At 34.6% G+C, this 16875-nt stretch overlaps 1 protein-coding gene across 1 annotated transcript in view; it reads left to right on the forward strand.

Annotated features, from left to right (window-relative positions):
- The window catches only part of LOC129232541 (ATP-dependent translocase ABCB1-like), an 84324-nt gene extending 68689 nt beyond the window's left edge, over positions 1-15635 (forward strand). Inside the window, exons 24-27 of the mRNA XM_054866680.1 lie at positions 535-732; positions 4813-5019; positions 9446-9592; positions 13427-15635. Coding sequence (XP_054722655.1) covers positions 535-732; positions 4813-5019; positions 9446-9592; positions 13427-13627 — 753 coding nt within the window. The 3' untranslated portion in view covers positions 13628-15635. The remainder of the gene's footprint in view (positions 1-534; positions 733-4812; positions 5020-9445; positions 9593-13426) is intronic.
- The last annotated feature ends 1240 nt before the right edge of the window (positions 15636-16875 follow it).

Genomic DNA, 16875 nt, shown 5'->3' on the forward strand with positions numbered 1-16875 from the left:
TGCAATTGAAAGTTATTTATTTTAGTAAATAAACAACGATGCTTCACGAAAATATCTTGTTTCGCCAAAGCTTGATAATAGCAACTCAGAGAAGGTACTAATTCTTCAGATTAAGCAACAGAAACAAATTGAGGACACCAGCTGAATGCAAAAAAATCTTTAGAATAAACTTGATTACATTGCAATAAATGAAGGGCACAAACGAAATTCATAAAAAGAAAGAGCAAAACTGCTCATGAATACAACAAAATCTAATATTTAAAGAAAATAACTAAATAAATCAACAGGCTGATCTCAGCTCTGAAGTATATTTAAGTATCAGCAAGAAGTTTTCTGTTGGTACATTTTTGATCATTATATCGAGCCCAGCTAACACACTCAGTTTTAAGCGAGCTTACGTGTTTTGACCTATGAATGTCTTTTTATTGTTTACTCCCCATTCAATACCCCCCCCCCCTGTCCCTCCCAAATGCATTTTCACATTTTTCTCCCACTATATTATGAAAAGTGAATGAATGCTTCTGTTCTTTTCAGCCAAGTATCAGTGGAAATATCCGATTTAAAAAAGTGTATTTCAACTATCCTAGTCGCCCTGATGTCAAGATTTTACGCGGTTTGGATTTGGAGATCGAGCCTGGTAAGACGGTGGCTTTGGTGGGAAGCAGTGGTTGCGGAAAAAGCACTTGCATACAGCTGATAGAACGCTTCTACGATACACTGCAAGGAAAAGTGGTAAGTGCACCGTTTTGATAGCAAAAAAAAAAAAAAAAATCTTCACGTTAACGAAAAAAGCAAAATAATTCTTATTGATCGTAACTCCAAAACGCTTGTAATAAAAAAAGTGCATAATATAAGCAGTGTTATTCTCATAGATGTTTTATTCAATTTGACGGTATTAAAAATGTATTTATCTTTTATTGTTATGGTTATTCAACTTTTTTTTTCCAGAAAATTTCCTTTATTACTTTTTCTTTTTACAATCTCAGATTTATTGAAAGCAATATTACTACTACACAAAGCAGTCGAAAGAGCATAAGTGTAGACCATATAGCTGTAGAAACTTAAAAGTACACAACACATTAAAACATACAGTTCCATCTACAATCGTGATATTATTAGAACCTTTTAGACGCGATTGTAAAATATTTCAAGCAAGTTTCTGGAGTCAAGTTTGAAATTATGAAATTAGAGTCGAATAGCTTCTCAAACTCTGGCAACAAAATAAACAAGCAACTGTTATTCAATCCAATGAGCAGTTCTAAAGCTTGGATACGCCTCCTTGCGGTGTTTTAAGAAATCAGCCAAATTGGTAAATTATTGCAAATTGGCGCGGACAAGACAGATATCTGATAGGACAGAGGTGTAATATAAGTCTGACGTGGATCTTTGCTTTAACTCTTTTAGCAACAATTGTGCAGATACTGCAGCGCCTCCTATCGTTTATTTGAATTGCGGATATATTTTCCTTGCTTTAGAAGTAGCATTAGAATACAAACTAAAAATAATCCTTAGGAGCTTTTGACAGATATTGAAGTGAAAGGAACTTCTTTGTTATCAGCAAAAACCTACAAAATTTTGTTTGTATTCATTAAAATATTTGCAAAAGAATTTTTCTTGTGCAAAAAAGTGACGTTATGAGTTATGATTGGAGTCAATCTCGAAGCTCACTTCCACTAATACCCGAATCTTGGTTTACTCACTCCGTTTCACTTCATTCCGTTTGAATCAGCACCTTATTTAACTTCGCAACAAAAAGATGATTTCCGTTCATTTGGTAAGTCTAAGAAAAAGATTCCATGGAGTCGGCGAACAGCGTCCGCTAACCGACTTCAACAATTTGCAAAGAATAGAAGCAAAAGATAAGATTTTTTTCGCAACAAAAAATGTAAACCTTTTCTTCAAAGATCTTAATAATTTCCATACGAGTAATATTTTTTTATATTTATTCTTTGTTTTGCGTTTTACTTACTGCAAGTTTTAATATAAATACCGTTTTCAAAGTATCTGAGTTAAAATATCAATTTATTTTCTGTAGAACCAAAAATGATTTCAAAGAAATCGGGCAACTGTTCTGATAAAATGTTGACAAGAATTTTTTTTTTTTTTAATTTAAAAAAGATTCGCAAAAGAACTACTCATGCAACACACAGTATATCATGAGACTTACATGTGTAATTGGTAAACAGCACACACATATGTTTGCAACATTGAAAACAAAAACAAGTAAGAAAATGACAAAAGGAGAAATATCCAGTTAAAAAAAAAATTATTAAATAAAAACAAAAAACCCGACTGCGTAAAAACCAAAAAAACTAAAAGGAAAAATGTATAAATCCAGTAGTTTGGAATGTTATTAAGTACTAGTGAATAACTACACCATTGAAAAAGTTTTATAACCGTACAAAGATAAGGCAAATCATAAATTCAAAAGCAGAATAGAAGATTCAACAGTCGGGGCCCATTCCTTTCCGATTCAAGGAACCCCGTAAAATCTGAATGGTCCCCGACTGTTGATCCTTCTATTCTGCTTTTGAATTTATGATTTGCCTTATTTTTGTACAGTTATAAAACTTTTTCAATGGTGTAGTTATTCACTAGTATTTAATAACATTCTAAACTACTGGATTTATAATTTTTTTTTTTTTTAGTTTTTTTTTTGGTTTTTAAGCAGTCGGGTTCTTTGTTTTTATTTAATAATTTTTTATTTTACACTTTTTAGTAATTTTCATTGACTTAGTTATTACGATTATAAGACCGTACATTTCGCAACCTTCTCGTTTCATTGGGAGAGTTTGTTTGTATCGTGAGGTTTATTAAGTAACTTGCGGTGGTCTAAACAACTGCTACATGGGCTTGACCTTCGGCAAAAATGCGCGAACTTAAGTCAACCACATCACAGCTATATAAACAGCCTATATAACTCATGATGACGCGAAATCGGAAACGTCGTCAGTCAAGTCTTTCTCGCAAAACTAAAAAAGCCTCTCAAGGAAGTACACGTCGCGAAACTCAGTATCTTGAATCAATGCAAAAACAAATGCAACATGTTAGAAATGAAAATCGAATTAGTAGACTCTTTTTCTTTTGGTGCTTATTGCACGGGTTCATTTTGATGAGGACTGCAATCTGAATGTCTTGTCTTCGTTACGCATAATATATTTTTTATTACAGTACAGAATACAGATAAAGAACACATGAAAGAATTTACATCAGAAAGAGGGGAAAGTATATCCAGAGCGAGGGTGTCGTGACCCACCGCCTCAAGTGGGAGAAGCAATCGCTTAGACCACTCGGCCAATGAGACCCCAATTAGTAGACTTAGTAAACAAAAAATTTCAGGCAGCAAAAACTACCTGCATTTGTCGCACGCAGGCACCGTGCGACACAGTGTGTAACATCTAACGTGCGCCTATCCCAAACTGACAAAATATGGCAACTGGTTGTTAATATGGTGAATTTTGATTATTGTCAAGTGTTTAGTGACACTCCCAAGGTTAAGACAAATCGATTGACGTGAGAATTACCAAAATTGGCCAATGCGTTTAGCCTGCAGAACGCTACAAAGGAACAAACATACATACATAGACTCATAAACACATTACCATCCTTTGCGTCGCGCACGCACAGTCGGTAAAAATTCAGGCAGCGAAAATTACCTGCATTTGTAGCACGTAGGTAGCGTGCGAATTAGTGTACGACACCTAGCGTGCATCGATCCCAAACTGACAAAATGGCAACTGGTTTTTGAAATGGTACTTTTGATTACTGTCATGTGTTTAGTGACACTCCCAAGGTTGAGACAAATCAATTGACGTAAGAATTACCAAAATTAACCAAGGCGTTTAGCCTGTAGAACGCCACATAGAAACGGACATACATGCATAGACTGATAAACACATAACCCTCCTTTGCGTCGTGCATGCACAGTCGGGTAAAAAAAGTAACGCACAAATTTTCAAAAATAAATTTTTTCACGGTTTCCAAAGCTATCTCCGACTGTGAAAAAACATAAGGTATTCACATATTCACAAAAGCTGCATAATTAAAACACAAGCGTTCAAGAAATTACATGAAAAGCATCATTAAGCAACATTTTAAAGATATATTTTAAAAGTGTTTCCATCATTTAACTGCATTTAATATTTTTGGCTTAGTTCACGTCAGTTTATTTCTTTCCACATTAACGTTAGCACGAAAGGATTTTATACTGTTTGACCGCGGATTGTATGCAATTTGGCAATCTGCCAAGTAAAGCTATTCCATCTGAATGAATCTAACAGGGGAGAAGGGAAAATAACGATGGGATTTTGATCCATGCGTTTTATAATGTCACTGTTGTCTTATTCATTTATTTCATTCTCTAAAATGAAATAAGGGAAAACAAAAATAGTTACCATAGAAACAACAAAAAGAAAAGAAAATCTTTTCATTCCGTTCAGGAACGTAAAAACAAAATGGTAAGCTCAAAACTTTGCTGTAAATAAATAAATCAATTAATTTTTGCCGCGAGAATATAGATCGAACATATTTTAGATTTAAAAAATGTTGCTGAGAGCAAATTTTCATTTTTACAAAACTAAGGCTAAATAACAGTGAGACAAAAGTGCACATCTGTAACAAACCAACTAACACCCCTATAAAATAATAGATACGTTCATTTCCGCCTATAAACCAGATATTAGCTTTTCCATGTAAACGATGGATTACATCAAATTTTTTTATAAAGCTAAAATTGACTATGATACTATTTTTTAAGAGCATCTATCTGGCAGTTCTTAAAGTTGTATTTGGTGTTTTGCCTCTTTATTTCAGTTCATCGATGACGAGAACGTGAAGGATTTGAACGTAGCCAATCATCGATCGCACTTGGGATTAGTATCTCAAGAGCCTGTGCTTTTCAGCTACAGCATCGGCGAAAACATCGCGTACGGTGACAACTCGAGGAAGCCAGACATGAATGAGATTATAGCTGCAGCCCGAAAAGCAAACATTCACAATTTCGTTTCCACATTACCTAAGGTATATTTTACTGTTATTATTAGTTTTTCTCCTTCAAACGCAATTGATTTCCTTCCTTCTTCCTAATATACTTAAACCGTAAAAAGAATTTCGAAACGTTCCTGGAAAATAATAAGCAGTTTACGTGCCTAGTTTCTGCCAGTAACAATTCTGGCAAAAACCAGGGAAGTTTCTCGCTAAAAGTTAGTTAGTTACCTCCCTGAATTTAACCTGAAATCTTTCTGAAAAGTTCAGAACCCTTCCAGATGAAAGCCTGTCATGTTTATCTCAGGAACCTTCAGTGAAAGCTTACATAAGTATCTTGTAGTAGCTTGGCCTCTTCCTGAACCAGGAAAGGTCCTAAATCAAACATGGTCGAAGCTAATACGGAATTGCAAGCAATTTCTTCAAAGCTACAATATCCGAAGACTGTATTTTGCCTTCAATTTGGTGCTCAGTCAATCCAGAGGGGTCCAAATCGAAAGGGCTGTCTCTAGCTGAAAGAGAAATACAGCATAACCCCGATTTAACGATTGTCAAGGGACTGGAAAAAGTTATCCTTAAATCAAGGATATCGTGATAGGTTGATGACATTTGATGCAGTCAAATCCGAACCAATGAAATGAATCATTAAATTGAGGAAGTCGTTAAATCGGGTATCGTTAAATCGAAGTTATACTACTTAATAAGGGAGCCTAGTATATTTTTACACTCGACGGTAAAAACGTTTTTCACCACAGTTTAAAATCTGCAGTCATGAAATTTGCTGCGATTCAGGAAACGTTTTCACAGAAAAACATGTCTTTCACAGGAAACTGGGTAAACCTTTGAAATCTCGAAACGTTACCCGAAAGCAATCAGTCGATGACGATTCGGATTTTTTTTTACTGTATATTCATGAGTTAACTTACAAAAAACAAAGGCGTAATTCGCATGGGAGCTTACGGGAGCTGTGCTCCTGCACTTCTTCTCAATTTTGATAATTTTATCAATTTAAACAAAATGTAAGCTATTTATGTGTGAAAATAAGTTTAACAAACGTTTTGTTTGAAATTAAGCCATGCATAAAACGAAAGGTATTGTCTTCTAAAATAAATAAACCAATAAATAATAGTAAAACTGAAAGAAAAATTAAAATGAGCCTATTGAGCTAATTGGGTTTTCAAAACAAATTTTTATAAATTCATCAAACTGAATTTATTTTCTTCGACCAATATGGAAAAAAAAAGGAAAGAAAGAATTTCGTGACTAAATGAAGATTTTAAGTATGAAATTATTGTTTAAAACTTATAAAGTAAGTTTAATGAAGGTTAATCATGGTATTATAATTATTTTTGTAACAACTGCTCTCTTACCTGACTGACACCCGCATTCACTAGACGATTCGACCTGAACTGTGCATTGAAGCCATTTTATTTGTTGGAAATTGCTTACCAATCTCCAACAAATAAAATGGCCATAGCCTAAATTATGTTTATTCAACTTATGGTTTGTCTGTCTGACCGAGAGTTCGATAGTCTGAAGAATATTGCGGTCGTGAAAATGCCAGTAAGGCTTCCGCTTTTAACCAACTTCGAGCACATTAGCAGTTTATAAGATGAAATGAAGGTAGTTTACTTCAAAGGAGGAAATACAAGATTATTGCTTTTCATGGTAATAAAATGTACTTAGTATTTTACTTATAACAATAACAGTAATTGGATATTGGCTTCTTATTTACATTTTTAATCTTTTCTTTATTTTTTTAGTTCAAATTCCTTTTGTGCATAAAAGTAATGAAAAGCATCCTCATTTAGTCATCTAACTCCTACACATAGGTGATTGCTTCAAGACATGAAAAAAGTGAATAAATAAATAAAGCTAGAGTAGACTACGGTGCTGGTTCTACTAAAAATCCAATTTTTGCACTGTAATTAGAATGTTTAACGTCAGACTAATAAATAAAAACTAAACGCAATATAAATAAAAACTAAACGCAATAAAAATAAAACAAACACAGAGAAGACACTGGAAATCAAGTATTATTTGATTACTAGCTGCGTGCCCGGCGTTGCACGGGCTACCTAAAAAATGTAAGAGCAGTCCAGTTGATGCTTTTGTAGTACACTGACACTAGTTTCTAACGCGTTAAGGAATAAATAAATGCGCGTAAAGCAAGGTTTGCAAAACACCAGTAAAACATATTTTTGCCAAAACACCTCATCAACGTTAATAATCGTTATCAATGATACAAGTTATGAGTACATTTTCAGTCAGCACAAAAGGGGAAAATATATGCATTATCAACTATAATTTTTACTCACGTTAAACTGAATTACATCTGATAGACTATATCGGAAATATTTATGCACAATAACAATCCGCTTTTTACATAAAATAGTCTACTACCCGGCGTTGCCCGGGTGTTTATTAATGCAACATACCACTCAGATAAATATTTGGATGGATTCTATCCACATGGTCGTACAAGAATTACATCAATCCGTTTTCCAGGTACAAACCCTCAAAGAACTCAAATAACTTGTAAATCACTCATTTACTTTACGACGTGCACGGTCCTCCTCGAAAATGAAAGTTATGTCATGTGACGCGTATTTAACAATCAGGCTTGAACAAAAAAAAACAGCAAAATTTTGCTGCAGATTACGGCAAAATAATCGAAAAGTAAACAACTTAAACACCCTGATTACAGGAAAAGCCTTAAAACAAAAGCCTAATTTTATTTCTTTATATTCGAGAAAAAGAAATGGCAACAGATGTTTCTTTTCAATGATTTTCTTCACGCTGTAAATTTTAATAAAAGCGTTCATCCGGAAAGTTGAGTTGAAGCACTGAATAATAATTTGAATGGAGGAAAGCCTTCGAAAAATAGGGATTTGATTTTGAAATCTAAGAGTCATAATTAAAAGTTTTTAATTGATATCTCCGCTAATTATTATCGGAGGATTATGTTAAATAGCCAAACATGAAGACGGGAGGATTACGAATCCATCGATACCTGGTTCGATGGTCAGTTCACTGTCGTTCGGGAGAAGAAGCTTGGACATAGATAGATAGATAGATAGATAGATACTCAGATTTTATATGTATAAGACTAGCAGCGTGCCCGGCGTTGCACGGGCTACCTAAAAAATGTAAGAGCAGTCCAGTTGATGCTTTTGTAGTACACTGACACTAGTTTCTAACGCGTTAAGGAATAAATAAATGCGCGTAAAGCAAGGTTTGCAAAACACCAGTAAAACATATTTTTGCCAAAACACCTCATCAACGTTAATAATCGTTATCAATGATACAAGTTATGAGTACATTTTCAGTCAGCACAAAAGGGGAAAATTATCAACTATAATCTTTACTCACGTTAAACTGAATTACATCCGATAGACTATATCGGAAATATTTATGCACAATAACAATCCGCTTTTTACATAAAATAGTCTACTACCCGGCGTTGCCCGGGTGTTTATTAATGCAACATACCACTCAGATAAATATTTGGATGGATTCTATCCACATGGTCGTACAAGAATTACATCAATCCGTTTTCCAGGTACAAACCCTCAAAGAACTCAAATAACTTGTAAATCACTCATTTACTTTACGACGTGCACGGTCCTCCTCGAAAATGAAAGTTATGTCATGTGACGCGTATTTAACAATCAGGCTTGAACCAAAAAAAAAAAAAAGTCAGTGAAATTTTGTGGCAGATTGCGGAAAACCCCCATAAAGTAAACATTTTAAATCCCCTGATTACAGGAAAAGCCTCAAAACAAAAACAAGAATTTTACCTGTTCATATTCGAGAAAAAAATGGCAACAGATCTTTTATCTCAATGATTTTCTTCACGCTATACATTTTAATAAAAGCGTTCATCCGGAAAGTTGAGTTGAAGCACTGAATAATAATTTGAATGGAGGAAAGCCTTCGAAAAATAGTGATTTGATTTTGAAATCTAAGAGTCATAATTAAAAGTTTTTAATTGATATCTCCGCTAATTATTATCGGAGGATTATGTTAAATAGCCAAACATGAAGACGGGAAGATGACGAATCCATCAATACCTGGTTCGATGGACAGTTCACTGTCGTTCGGGAGAAGAAGCTTGGACATAGATAGATAGATAGATAGATAGATACTCAGATTTTATATGTATAAGATTGTTTGCATAACGCATTTTATGTAAACATAAGAAAGATTTGACTTCCGAGAGCCCAAATGTAATAATTATCTGACTATTACAGTAACACGTTTTACCTTCTTCATTAGTTGGTGATTTTTTCTGTTAAAAAAGATTACCGAAATGAGTACAAAAGAAAATACCATTTCTATACACAACGTATTTAATGTGAATTTTGAAAATTGTATAAGTTCTACCTATAATCGTCTTCGTCTGTAAAAACTTGTGTGAACAAAAACATATTTAAACATGAATCTTTCTCTGCAATGCTAGGGCTATGAAACACCTGTTGGAGACAAAGGAGCACAATTGAGTGGTGGACAAAAGCAAAGAGTTGCAATTGCTAGAGCACTACTACGAGACCCAAAAATTCTGCTCTTAGATGAAGCCACTTCCGCTTTGGATACGGAAAGCGAAAAGGTGAGACTTTGGCAAAATTGATAAATTTCTTAACTCCGTGAAAAGTGTCTTTTATCCCTTTTCATTGGACAATAAGGACTCAAACTACACAGAATAGGTATAGCTTTGTATGTTTAATTAAGAAGTTTGCAGTTAAATATTATTTCTCCTCTCCCCATGCCGTGAATTAATAACATTTTTACTTGATATCTGTCCCAGTATTGATTCAAAACAAAAATTTAATGATTTTTCTTGCTACAAAACTCGCGCACAGTTTATAAAGCTAGTGCACGGTGGAGAATTAACGACATAATAGTGATGCATCATTAAAATTTCGCAACTCAGAAGAAAAAAAAATCGATCTTTAAATGTACACTATGAATTTAGAATAAAAAGACCTACCAGTAAACATAGTCATAAATGTTTTATTGTATTATTTGAGAGTAAACATGTTAAAGATAACAAAACCTGAAGACCTTAATTGCGCCAATGTTGATTTTTGGCGTACTTTCCAACAAAGGTTTAAAAAAAAACTGGAAAGACATAAGGGGTGGCTTGATGCACCGTAAAAATTTCGTAAAGAGCAAAAATAAGTCGAAAAAAAATTATAAAACAAAGAAATATATATCAAAAAATTGAAAATTTGAAAGTAGAGTTTTGAGATGAAGAAAATGTTTGTCTCTCGATCTGTCTGTCCCTATTAAGACAATAAAATAATCAAAAATGTTTTAAACAATACATCTATAGCTTAGCAACTACTTTTCTTTAGCGTGGTTTCTGTGAATGTTTTCATGCGAACAAATTTGGAACCAAAATGTCGGATAAGTCAGCTCCCCTTTTGTGTGGCCTTAATGCTTTCTAAGTGCGGTCCTCTTTGAGCAATTCAAAAGTACATCACTATACAAATTCTGAAAAATGAAGAAAATTATTTTTCTCCCTTTTCCTTGTCAAAAAATTAGAAACTGCCCTACATAATGAACCTGTGAATAGTTCTACGTAACGTAGGGCAAAATCAACGAATATAGGATACTTTTGGTTTTCGTAAAATACTAACATAATCAAGAAAAAATAGTAATTTTGAGCAAGAAACGAAGTTGAAAATTCTGGAATCACCTAAATTTAAAAGTTTAAGCAAAAATTTCCGGCAATAAAATTATTATTTTTTTTTTCAAGTAGGGGAAAAAATTGTTTAGAAGAGACGTATTCTATTACGGGTTACCAGAACGTTAAAACTAGAAAGCAATTATTTGTATACTAGAAAATCGCCCGTCAAGGTATGACGGGTGAAAATTGCTTCTACATTTGAACGAAGTCATTGCCTGTTTGATGATATTTTGATACTTGAAATTGTAACCGTAACTCCAGTAGGTAACGTTCATTGCTAAACATTCTTTCGTTTCTTCATTCCCCTGAAATGACAGTCTTACCAGTAAAACAGTTAAGTTACCGAAACGAGTTCAGCCTTGTCACAATAAAGCCTTTCCCTGCATGTTAAACATTACCAAAATACATTATCATGCCGTGGCGCGAGTTTCTTTGTTGGAACTCGCGGGTTACTCGAACATTGGCTATTATACACTCTATAACAAAAAAATCGCCACACCAAGAGGGAGTGATCCTATTGAGACGAAAATTGGTGGATAGGAAGACAATGCACAGAATAGTAAATGATTAAATTCTTAGAACAATTGAATAATTTATGTCAGAGTTACAGTAGCAAGTTCAATAAGGTTTTGACCGCCTGTAGCCTGGATACAAACAGAAGCGCGACGCGACGTGGCAAACACCGATAAAGCTCCCGGAGGGTGTCCTGCGGTATTTCCGGCCAAATTTGCTTCAGTTGTCGGACGAGGTAATCAACATTCCTTGCGAAATGCAATCGCCATCCCATTATACCCCAGACATGCTCGAAGGGAGAGAGATCTGGTGATCTGGCTTGCCACCGGAAGAGTTTGACAAGCTTACAGACAGTTCATAGCAACACGGGCCGTATGTTATCTCGCGTTGTCCAGCTGAAAACCAGCCGAGGGTACTTCAAAAGGAACAGCAGCAAAACAGGTCTTAGGATGTCGTCTACGTACCACTGTTCAGTAAGTGTACCTCTAATTACGACCAAAGTGGTTCAGTTATCAAAGGAAATGGCACCCCAGACCATAATGTCTTGTTGAAAGCCAGTGTGGCGTGCAAAAGTGAAACTTGGATCTCCCCCTCTATCCTGGGTGTCTTCAAACACGTCTTCGATGATCATCATGACACAATTGGAAGCGGGATATGTCGCTGAAGACTATACATCCCCAGTCGGCACCATTCCAACCTGATCGAGCCATGCACCACTGTAATCTGGCTCGGCAGTGTGTAGGCGTCAGTGGCAGGTGGCGTAACGGTCAGCGCGAGAGTAGATTTCGTTGTCGCCCAACCATCTGTAAATGGTCATGATGAACACTGTTGTTTGGGTTGAACGTCTGATGGTTCATAGAGATGAAGAAAGCGCTGTGACAGCTCATCGGGCAATCACTCTGTCATCACGATCTGTTGTGACCCTAGATCGACTGCTACCATCCTGACGCTGAACTCTGCCATTCCCCCCCCCCCTCCATCCTTGCCAGCATTTTCGTATCGCCGCATCGCTTCGACTCAAATGACGAGCGATTCTCTGATTTTACCAACCGGCCTCTTTCAATCCAATGATGCGACCTCTTTTAAACTCTGACAGTTGCTCGTAATGAGCACGAACCACGCTGCGAGGCATTTTTAAGTTGTTAAAAAAGTAATCTGAATCCGCAATCAAACGAAAGTTGTAACATCTGTTGTAGAACTGCTCTTTATATACATCTGCTGGATGCGCAGTTTCGATGCGCTGGTGATGATGATATTATTTGCATATCTAATCAAAACATTCATGTATACAAAATTTCAAAGCAATCGGATGATTGCTTCTTGGTGCGTCGATTTTTTTCTTTTTCTTTTTTTTTTTTTTTTGTTATAGAGAGTATATGAGGATTCCAAACCAATTGTTTGCACTTTTAACAATTGTCTTTTTATTACTAGTGGACTATATGAGGTTATTCGAGGCATTTTTAACAACGTATCCATTGTTCAACTCCTGATAATCTAAAAATGACACTATACGATTACACACACAGCACCATTATACAGTGAAACCTGTGTAAGTTGACCACTTGTGGTGCACTAATTTAGCGGTCAACTTAAACAGGTGGTCAACTTACAGAGGTTGAAATATATGATATAGATCTAAATCCGTGCCTGAAAATAGCGGTCAACTTAGACAGGTGATCAACTTACAAGGGTGGCCAACTTTACAGGTTTTACTGTATCCATCTTCAGTTTCACTTCTCTATTCGCCCTTATTGCGTACTAGTGGCACCCGCACGGCTTTGCCCGTAGTAAAAAATTAAAAGGTCTTTTGGTTCGCCTGTATATTTACTAATAATGTATGATGAATTTCTCGCCAATTGGCTTGCCCATGTTCCGGTTCAATGTTATGATAACTTGGTAATTTACTCGTCCATCTTACTCGGTTCCACTTTATGATAATTTTACTCAGGAAAATGTTCTTAAAATTGGAATAAAAACAGAACAAAATCGAATTTTCGAAAAATCCCTTCGAGGTGCACACTCCCATGCTACAAACTCATTTTGTGCCAAATTTCATGAAAATCGGCCGAACGGTCTAGGCGCTACGCACGTCACGGAGATCCTGACAGAGAGACTTTCAGCTTTATTATTATTAGTAAAGATTTTGCTTGATCATGTTTTCTTTCCCTCCCTGTGAGAAATAGTATTTTTTTTTTTTTTTTTTTTTGATGAAGTAACATGCCTATGTTTTCAATGCAGATTGTACAAGAGGCATTGGACAAAGCAAGAACTGGTAGGACTTGCCTGATCATCGCTCATCGATTGACTACCATTCAAAATGCTGATCTCATCATTGTCATTCATAAAGGAAGAGTAGTGGAGAAAGGCACGCATCAAGAGCTGTTGAACCTCAAAGGACACTACTACAAACTACATAACACGCAAGCATCCTCAATTTGATCGACCGAGTCAATTACCTTGACAACATGTGCGGCTCACATTGTCAAGTGAGAACACTCGCGCTTTGTGACAACAAGAAATACAATTTGTGTTTCAAAAATGTATCATAAAGCAAGATGATTAAAGAAAGAAGCAAAAGAGAAACATTCAGTACAAGATTCGTGTACAAAGCATCTTCGCTACCAAATTACATTCATTAACATTAATCCATTTCATAAAACTCATTAAGAAATATTTTTTTTAATTATCATCTTTTATAATCAATATTTCTGTACCTCAAACCCAGACTAACGTAAGTGACATTATCACTACTTTTCAGGGGAGCGTAAAACCGCTTGTCTGATACTTACAAAGGTTGGGGGCTAGGGCTGCTATAAGACTGGTAATTAATTATAAAGGTTTTTTAAACATAGAATTTAATGGCTAAATGCGGAATGGGATTCTACGTACCATCAACGCTGTAATTACTTGGAAAATCGCGATTTTTGGATTTACGTTAGTCTGGACTTGAGGTTCATAACTTACAGCTTTTTACCCAGGTTTTTATCCTCACTTAACGAAGTGAGCCACACCGGTTTGGGGAGTCTTGCTTATGTGCTAAATCAATTTTAGCTACCAGTGTGAAGATTCGGAGCATTAATGAGAGGTAGTAACGCCCCCACCTCGGTTATGGCTTTTCTGACTGAAGATTGTTATAAAGCTTGAATCTACTGTGTCTGGATCCGCAATCAAGGTGTTTGTTATTTGTATATTTTCAAAATGTGACTTATTAAACATTACAATTGTTGTAGCTTTGGTATTAAACAAGTTATGAAAATTTTATAAGTTGACGTTTAAGGGGGTCCGGGACACAAAAATCGTCAAATTTTGCAATTTTTTTTTTTTTTATCATGTGAGAAATTACTCCGTTTTTTTCTGCTTAAGAGGACGTTTGAATCTTGTTTCTATCTTAAATAGAACGAAAGATATAATTATTTTTGTTTCATGCACATAGCTAATGTGTACTTAACTTTAGAACTTTAAACGCGTTTTCTCCATGATGCAATTTTTCCCGATTTCTTGCATTCAAACTCTTATAAGTCAGGAACCGATAAAGATAAAGTTGTGAAACTTGGAGCATGTCTTTTTCAAACAGTTTACTTTGTATTTTATTCGGCGAATTAAAAAAAAAACGTTTACTGCAAAAATTATGATTTTTTTTAAAAAAAGTATCTTCGAATTTTTCGAAATTTTTCTTCAAATACTTTTTATTTTTTATTGAATCATTATTTTTAAAATCGCCGAATAATAATTAAAGCTTAGATATTTGTGCGTAATTTATTTTAAAAAAATTGAAAATTGATCAAGAATATTTTGAATCATAGCAATTTAAGCTATTAATTTGAATTATAGCCCATTTTTTAAAAAAAAAACTAATTAAATTTAAATAAAAAATTTTTTTTTTCATATTTATGTCATGATTTTGCTTATTAAACAAATGGTGAATCAGTGCAAAAAAACTTCAAAACTCTAAAGTGTATAATAAAAAAAATTTCAAAATGTGTCCTGGACCCCCTTAAATCTAAACTACAGTGGAGCCCGCTTAATGGAATCGACAATTTGCTACGAAAAATTATTCTAATTAGCGGGATATTCTTTTACGCGATATTCCAATAAGCGGGCTCGACTGTATTTGAACGTTATCCTAGCAATTGCATTTTATTGTGAAAATAAATATTTTCAAGAACCAAAAAGTTACAAAATAATTATTAATTTACAGATTTCAAGTTTTTAGGAAAATTATTCTTTACGCAAAGTCTGAATATATCCCAATGATGCATAAATTGAAATATTTCGGTGCATTGTCATATTTAATATGTCTTCTCATTATAGTGAAATATGATTTTTCGTTAAAAATATCTACAAAACATAAATTATCTTCAAAAGCAAATATGCAATTGCTTTGCTGCGATGCAAAAATGCAATTAAGTTGTCGATCTTTAACCACTTATATGGTATTCAATAAAAACTTTCGCTTATTGTGTTTTTACTGAATGGTTATAGTTTTGAAATGTTTTGTTATTTTTAAATAAAGGATTAAAATTTATATATTTTCTGCTAAGTTAAAAAATATTTGCTTTTACCGATACAAAAAGCAAGATTGGAAAAACATTCTTTTCTTTTTCTGCCCGAACAATCTGACTTTTTAAACTGTTCTTAAATCGAAAACAAAATTTTAGAGCGCACAGCACGAAAAATCCGATGAAAACCTAGGATACTAAGAATGGTTCTTATTTTTTTTACTGTAGCTACTTGTTAAAACTAAATCAAAGTTGAAATGAAATAAAATTAGTGTTGAATTTAAGGTCCCTTTATCGAACTCGCTAAAATACTTTACATACAGTTTTCTCTTACATAATTCTTCCATCTTTGTAAATTGAGAAGGGAGAGAAAATATCTCCTAAACTTATAGAAACTATTTTCCAACTACTTATGCAACCACACATTATTTTTATGCTATCAATTATCGCAAATAAACCAGTTTAACACGCTGACCATGAAATAGGAAGATTTTGGTGAAAGTAAAGATGTAAAAGTTGCCGGACAAGCCTAATCAATCAAAGGAACGATTAACTGACCTTGGCTGACTAGTCCTTTGACCTGTACATAAGTAAAGTTACGGCATTGTGTTTGGCAAGGTTAAAAAAAAAAGTTCACGCATTTTCCTAGCAGGGGGGAAGGGTGGACCCAGGGCAGGGTCGTGGAACTCAGGATCCCCCCAAACCGTTCACAATAGTATCCATCCACATTGTGATCAATTACATATGAATGAAATGTCAACAATTGGGAGTCATCTTTTCAAATCATTAATTATTTTGAAAATAATTATTTGGGACACTAATTCCTGTCACTGTCCATGAAGCTAATTAGTAAAGTTTATGCTCAGAAAGGTGCTTATTCTGGGTCGATTAGGTGTTTTTTGTTAACACCCAAGCAGTTTTAGAAATCTTGCGCAACCCAAGCCTTAAATTCTTAAGCATGAAGCCCCTAAAATGGTAGTCTCTATCCGTCTCCGAGTGGGGGTGTGCGGATGAAGTTCGTTATTAATAAAGCTATTTATATACTGATGAAACCCAAACTAAGCAATTGTCATACTAAAAAGGATAATTTAGAAAACGCTGCTATGAGAACGGGGACTAATTATAAAAATATAATAATTTCACTGAAAGAAAATAACTACGTAGTAAGTTGTTCACCGTTCAAACGTA

The sequence above is a fragment of the Uloborus diversus genome, chromosome 1, assembly GCF_026930045.1.
Source record: "Uloborus diversus isolate 005 chromosome 1, Udiv.v.3.1, whole genome shotgun sequence".
NCBI lineage: Eukaryota > Metazoa > Arthropoda > Arachnida > Araneae > Uloboridae > Uloborus > Uloborus diversus.